Source organism: Diadema setosum, chromosome 20 (genome assembly GCF_964275005.1).
Source record: "Diadema setosum chromosome 20, eeDiaSeto1, whole genome shotgun sequence".
In the NCBI taxonomy this organism is placed as follows: Eukaryota; Metazoa; Echinodermata; class Echinoidea; order Diadematoida; family Diadematidae; genus Diadema; species Diadema setosum.
The window spans coordinates 13,655,965-13,664,000 of NC_092704.1; the positions used below are offsets into that span (position 1 = coordinate 13,655,965).

General features: G+C 42.0%; 1 protein-coding gene across 1 annotated transcript; it reads left to right on the forward strand.

Moving 5' to 3' along the window:
* Positions 1-2,317: 2,317 nt before the first annotated feature.
* Positions 2,318-3,772, forward strand: LOC140243441 (kelch-like protein 4). Its single transcript, XM_072323118.1, has one exon. It carries the CDS (start codon positions 2,318-2,320, stop codon positions 3,770-3,772), a length of 1,455 nt encoding a protein of 484 aa, XP_072179219.1.
* The last annotated feature ends 4,264 nt before the right edge of the window (positions 3,773-8,036 follow it).

An 8,036-nucleotide genomic window follows, 5' to 3' on the forward strand; every position in this document is an offset into this window, starting at 1 on the left:
ACGCGCATTTTAAACGTTTATGTGAGAAAATCATCAGATATAGAATGCTAATGAAATTAAAGGCCGTGTCACACCTTTCCGGGCAAGCCTTGCGTGCGACTTGCAAAGAAGAATTTTTACTACCCGGAGGTCCCTGGAATGAGCCGCACATGACAGTACCTACTACGTTTCTCACCCGTAGTCACCCGGAGGTGTGCACGCAAATCTATTTACCCGCAACCATGTTTAAGGCCGTGTCACACCATTGCGGGCAAGCTACGCGGGCTTGTGGCGAGGAGGTAGTTTCCAGCACGTAGAAGATTTTCAGCGGGCGAACAAGAATGCTTGCAATTTTCATTCATGCCTTGTCATACCGTACGGGGGAACTTCTGCGGCTTGACTTGCGGGGAAACAAATTTACTCCCCGGAGCTCTCCGCAGTTGGTCCGCACCTGACAGTATCTAGCGCGTAGTTGCCCGGAGGTGCTCACGCAAGTCCGATTTAACCGCAGCCAAGTTTTGAGCATGACCAAAACTTTTTCCGGGTGAGTCGCGGGAATGCCCGAAGAGGTCCACGCAGAACGCCAGTAGGAGACCCTTAGCGGCAGTACTTCCCAGGCAATTCCCACGCAGGTACTTCGCAGTCCCGTATGCAGCCAAGATAATGAAATTCTGTGAGATTTCAGCCATTTCATTAGAGGAATTCCTTCACTGAGTTGTCAGCCCCCACGCGACTGGTGCAAAGGTCATACAGTATACTCGCAAGTATAACGCGTCCAGCAAGCGCTGACTCGCACAAATCCTTTTCCGCCTTCAGGAATGTCCAGTATGCTAGAAAATCCCTACACGTAACAAGCCCGAGTAGCTTGCCCGGAAAGGTGTGACAGGGCCTAAACACGGTTGCGGGTAAAAAAAAAATATGCGTGCGCACCTCCCTGCGACTACTTTTGAGATACATGCTAGGTACTGTCATGTGCGGATCATCTACGGGGACCTCCGGGTAGTCAAAATTGTTCTTTGCAAGTCGCACGCAAGGCTGGTGTGACACGGCCTTTAGGCCCTGTCACACCTTTCCGGGCAAGCTATGCATTCTGTTGCGTGTAGGGATTTTCCAGCATACCGGGATTTTCTGAGGGCGAACAAGGATTTGGGCGAGTCAGTGCATGTGTCTTACTTGCTGGACGCGTTCTACTTAAATTTTACTTGTGGGCATACTGTGTGACCTTTGAACCAGTCGCGTGGGGGCTGACAACTCAGTGAAGGAATTCCTCTAAAGGAATGGCAAAAGTCCCACAGAATGTCATTATCTTGGCTGCATACGGGGCCTGCGAAGTACCTGCGTGGGAGTTGCCTGCGAAGTGCTGCCGCTAAGGGCCTCCTATTGGCGTTCTGCGTGGACATCTCCGGGCATCCCCGCGACTCACCCGGAAAAAGTTTTGGTCATGCTCAAAACTTGGCTGCGGTTAAAATCGGACTTGCGTGAGCACCTCCGGGCAAGTACAGGCGAGATACGTGCTAGGTACTGTCAGGTGCGGACCAACTGCGGAGAGCTCCAGGGAGCAAATTCGTTTCCCCGCAAATCCAGCCGCAAAACTTCCCCAGATACGGTATAACAAGGCCTTGAGCATGCTCAAAACTTGTTCCGAGTGAGTCGTGGGGTTCGCTCGCAGAGGTACACGCAGAACACCAGTAGGAGACTCTTACCGGCAGCACCTCGCAGGAGTTGGCTCTCACGCAGGTCATACGGAATGCACGCAAGTAGAAGCTAAGTAGCACGCGTCTAGTAGGTAGAAACAAATGCAAAAATTGCAAACATTCTTGTTCGCCCCCGGAAAATCTTCTACGTGCTGGAAACTACCTCCTCGCCACAAGCCCGCGTAGCTTGCCCGGAAAGGTGTGACCCGGCCTTAAATCAAATGAGTTAGCGTTTTTGAATGTCGATCTTGGTGATCATTCAAATTCACTTGAACTCGAATGATCTCATCGCGTAGAATGCGAATCTGATGAAATTTGGCGGGAAAACCTGTGTTATGTCAGTGACGAGGACAGAATGTCAGCTACGATGAAATTACTCATTGTGTCTCTCTTGAATTGAATTATTACTTGACAACCCTTCATATCTCTGGATCATATTCACTCCACTGCATGTCAACATGGGGCCTAACACTTTTGAGTACATGCAAATAGCATGCGTTTAAAATTCTGACACGGCCAGGAGAACAAGAAGTGTGATTAACAAGTTCTCCAGTATATGTTTTTCTGTACTCATAAACTTTCCAACTTTAAGATCAGCCTCTTACCAATGAAGCAATGACATTTTACACAGGTATTCCTGGAAGATGGCTCTGGAGGTATTGTACTCTTGCCAAGAAGCACTTTCTCAAAAGCTCAATGTTTATCTAAAGAATAGCGAACTATCAGACATCTCTGTCAAAGTCGGATTAAGACAGTATCCCGCTCACCGCCTGGTCCTTGGTGCAGCAAGTGGAACCCTTGCAAAGATGATGGAGGAGAATCCTGGAAAAATTCTCCAGTTGAAAGCAGAAGCCACGGAGAGTGAGATTGAGGTCTTTGAGCGGATGTTGGGCTACATGTACACTGGCGAGATTAAGTTTTCAGGAGAGAACATCCGATTGATGATTGGTTGGGCTCACCAACTAGCTATGCAGGAATTGAGCAAAATAGCGCAGGATTGGTTGTTGGAGTCCTTTCATGGTGACAGTATGGTGGGCGTCATCAAGTGGCTGAGGGAATCTGATGAAGGGTGTTTCAAGACTATGAAGGATCGATGCATCCAAACCTTGGCTCATTACTTTGAATACATACCAGAGACCTCATGGCTAGGACTCTCAGCGGACGAGGTTCTGGCCATCATAGAGAGGAATGACCTTGTTGTGGCTAATGAAGAAACTGTCATCAAGAAGGTGGATGCCTGGCTCCTGGGGCATGAACACGCTGAAGGCATCAAGGAGTTGTACGGGAAGATGGCCAGTAGGATACGACTTCCATGGGTGGGAACTGCCAATCTTGTCTCTCTGACGAAGACTTCACCACTAGTCCAATTTGTTGACAGAGAGTGCCCGCATCTGCTGTCGAAGGCATATAAGGCCCGCGCTCTTTGCTCCGAGATGGACTATGATGAGAATCCAACAGGACAGGGAGACTGCTTCCCACTGGGCAAGGAGGATGCGCAACCAAGACCATACCTCAATGCTACATCATTTAAACAGGAAAGACATAGTCATCCCTCCAGAGAATCTCAAGACAAGAAATTTCAAACGCTTCCCGTAGAATCTCACACAGAGGTACCGTGTAGCATCCAGATGAAGAATGGGTCATGGACAGACACCAAATTGGAGATGACTGTTAAGCTGGAGTCCCAAAAGTCAGGTGATGTTGAGGCATGGCATGCGAAGTACAATATCATATTGTGCGACAGTGTGTACGTTGAGGACGTGTACGGGTACTATAATGAACCCTGCAGAGCAAGAATACAACACAAGGGAAAATACTACAGGATAGCCATTGTGACGACAAGTAGCGACAAAGATGCTGAATTTTACCTACCGGACAACCCAGTTGTGACCGTGTGCCAGGGTTCCTTCCAGGATGTGTCACACTTGGAGGAAGTGTCAAATCGCCGCTATCGAGAATCCCATCATGTCATCACTATACGCACTCCACCCATCTTTGCTGGGAAGAAGCCCACCAGAATCAAGGCAATGAGTTTTATTTACATAACGAATAAAGATGATGACATACATGAAGATCTATCTACAGTTAAAGTGACATGATGGGATGGGATGGGAATGATTTTAATGAAGTTCAAGAATAGCGCCACCCTGTGCCAGACTTTATTATGACGTGTCGCCCGCGTTTGTGGTTTTCGCCACTTCTGGCAGAGACATATGAGCGGTATGTATGTAGATATGAAGCAAGCTGGCAAAGATCAGGCAAGTTTGTGTGATGCACACATTACAATGATCAAATCCAAATTTTCTATGTAAAGTTCTTTTTTTTTTTTTTTAGTGTGTGTGTGTGGAAAAATATTGGATGCACTCCAACATATAGGCCCTGCTTTGCAACCTTATGTTTAACCCATCAAAGACGATCCTACATTGAAAATGCACCTGTACACTACTTTTTAATCAGAAAAAAAAAGAAAAGAAAAGGCAAGTTTGCCTTAATTCCTCAAATGGCATTGTATATAAAGAAACTGTATCTTGTCGGCTAAAGTCAATTTTACTTTTTCACTTGAATCATAAAAGTGTGAGAGACAGTGTTACAGCTTTGGCATGTTTCTTTTGTTTTTGTGATGTCTGTTAGGATGTATCATTTGTAATGATCCGCACAGTCTTGGTGTACTGCTAGTTTTAATATAGTAAGTCCTAGCATTCTTTCCTCATCTGAAAAAAAAAAATGTTAACCATGTAAATTTCTTTATGGTGACTTGAGAGTTTATCTTTTTTGGTGGTTGTTTTGTACTCTGCTGGACATGCCACTCAAAGAAACAGAATAGAAATCAATAAAAAAGGAACGATCGACTACTACCACTGGAAAATATTGTGTGTATGGGTTGCCCATAGGTCTGTAGGTGGGCCGTGGATGGGGAGATGTGGAGGAAAAAATATCAACAAAGAACAGTAGGTAGCACCTTGGTTTGCAGGCTGATGTGGTACATACAGGCATTCAGTACATGCAGCGTATGAATGGGACTGAATAGGTACATTTACCATTTTACCATTTACTTTTTCTTTTATTTACCATTTCTATATAAGAGGAGGTGCCTTTTATGTCAGGGCTGCGGTTGTACACAATGCCCCAAGTATTACAGTAAACATACTGTAGAAGAGAAAAAAAAAAGATTTGAAAACACGATAACAACGTTCCTTTCGGAACTGTACATAAGAGTGTGAGCTGCACTATACATGTAATTATCTTTCTATATAGGCACTACCTTGCAGCTACCTGAAACATTTGTGGCAGAAAAGACAACGAAAATTAAAGCGTGGACATCTGCTATTGTTATTGAAGTATTTTATCAAATCAAATCAGATTCTACCCTTTCATATACTAACTAATTTCCACTCCTTACCACAACTATCACTACTCTATACTTTCCCATGTAAAATATACTTTCTTCATTTTGAATTTCTCTCATAATTTAAATTTAAGTTCACGTGTGAGTGGAAACGAACTGGACACTCTTAAGGCGATGGCACATTTGTTCATCTCAGTTTCGTATAATTGATAAGATGGTTTGGTGAGAACATGTGAAACGTTTGTGACCGTCTTCTCTTTACCCGAATTTCAATGAAACTTTCAATGATTTGTTTGTTAGAGATTATCCTACATGTAGTTTCATGAAATATCAAAGTTATCCTGAACATAAAGTTGAACTTTACTTTCAGTTTCCTCAAAACAGACTGATGGCTGCAGTGGTCTAGTAAAAGTACCCGTATGTTCCAGAAATGGCTTTAGGATACCTATCCATAGCTCTCTATGGATTCTCTTTGATACAGTACGTGGACTTCGTGACCGGCGGTTTTCATTTGTGATATTGAAATTTCATTATAACCGAACAAACAAACAAACAATAAAGAACACAGAGTGGATATTTTTGCAGCCTGAAGTTTTGCTTCATTGTAACCGGAATTTTGTTACAACGGTGTTCGTTATGTTAAACGGGAGTGCACTGCAGTAGAAATGTATAAGACATGAAACCAAACCATGTATGAAATGTAAAACCATGAAATTTGACGCGAATGGAAGGTGCAGCACTATTGAGTGTATTTGCAAATGTAAAATGGGAATTACCCATTCTGCAGGTTATGATATTTATTTACAGACACCATGTATACCTGCAATTGAATGCTGTGGCTACAAAGGATTTAGAATTTTGACATGTCAATTAGTAAATCACATGTTATGGAAAAATAGTTGATGTCATGAATTGATTAGCTAATTATTTTTGTACAGCAAAACACCCATGCGGTGGTGTTCGATTACACTTAGCACATTACGCTGTTGTCGTTGACTGCATAATCAAAATGCTAATGAAAACATGGCGATGGTATGTAGTAGAAAAACTAAATAATTTGGCTGCTGATACAGCAGTTTACATGCAGAGGCTAGCTTGCTTATTGATATTCTCTATAGGGATGGTGTCACAAACTGCAGTGCATTCACTTTATAAAAGCACACTAATACATGTCTGTGCTTGGTGACACAAAAATATCATTTAGATCAATCTGCTTCCAGTTGAACCGCTGCAATTTCATCCAAATTCTACCTTTGCCATTCCATTCAAGTGAAGTTGAATTGTACGAGCATAATTTATGCACGTAGAAATCTATTAAGTTTTATTTGGACTAATGTACACTGCTGATATTCCAAGAGTCCAAAGCAATAAAGTCCTTCTGTTTTCAAGTTGTGCAGTGTTCCCTGTGCATTATTCATAGCGTCCTTTACCTTTCATGCATGCGAGCATGTATCAGATATGATGAGCTCACAGCCTCGTTCAAAGGTTGGTGTTGGGAAGGTTTGAAAAGTAGCAAGAATTGTTTGCTGTTGTTGCTGCTCTTATTGTTTATTAACTCGATATTCTGACTGATTTGAGCAAGAGGAGGTAATAATATAGTCACGTGATTTATACAATAAGTATTGCTTCCAAGTCACAATCCGGCCATCGCTCCTCTCAGGGGTATACACCTATACCTCTGACCTGTAGGAACTTGATTTCTTCTCCCAGCATGCCCTTCAGGATGAATGACCCTTGGTAGGAAATGCTGTGCCTCTCGGATCAACGAATAGGTTTCTGGCATTTCAACAGAGATATCAACATAACATAACAAAACATAACATAACAGAACATAACATAACATATCATAACATAACATAATTTAGTGAAAATAGGCAATTTTGCCATTACCAATCCCAACCCCCTGCCCCACTAACACACACACAGACACACACACACACACAAGGAAAATAAAGGATCCATCTGGGTGGGACTATTAATTTAATGTGTTTGCATAGTAAGCTGTCATAGTTTCGATGAAGGCTAGAATGGCGGAAACACACAGACAGCGATGTCGTGAGCACTATCATGAGATACTTTGAATGTAGTATATGACCAATGAAGAAGAAAATAGCTATTTTGAAATATATATTCCCTTTTGATTAGTAGATCAAAAAGGTCATGTTTGTTCGTTGATTGGTGTTTGCACAGAATATTATCTGAGGTTCCTCCAGAGTCCGGGAAAGTCTGTTTGTTGCAACATGTAGATGGGTGTCATTTCATCCAACACATGCATACAATACCGCCAGAGACAAAAGCAATTTTCGGAATGGCTAAAACATGGCCGAAAGTTCGACAATGATAGGCATATCATGGAGATCGAAGAAAGCACCGCCGGGTCTATGTGCATTCACTTTAGAAATAATAGGATATGACAAGTTCAGTGTATAAAACTATTTCATAAATAACATTAAATATAATGTCAATGTAAGAAATAAATGCAATCACTTTACGGAAGAAGTGTCTTCAGCGCTTTCCTTGATGGATATGATAGACTGATGAATAGAGGAAGCTTATATATATATATATATATATATATATATGTATACATATACATATATATATATATATGTATATATATATATGTATACATATACATATATATATATGTATATATATATATATATATGTATACATATACATATATATATATGCTGTGCAAACACCAATCAATCGGGATATGTATATTCACATATAATGTATATATAGGGCACGTGTAAGGCACGTGACCTTGGTGTCATTATCCAAGATGATCTTAGTATGAAAACTCACATCAATAACATATGCAAATCTGCAGCCATAGGTCTATACAGGATTGGAAAATTGAGACACTTTCTCGATAAAGCAACTACAGAAAAACTGGTTCATGCGTTTATTTTTAGTCATTTGGATAATAATAATGGTTTGCTCATTGGAGTTCCAGACTCTCACCTGAAAGGACTCCAACGGATACAAAATTCAGCCGCAAGGCTTGTGAC

What these genes read in the sequence shown, in the direction of transcription:
- LOC140243441 (XM_072323118.1), top strand. Translation starts at nt 2,318, where the DNA reads ATGGCTCTGGAGGTATTGTACTCTTGCCAAGAAGCACTTTCTCAAAAG.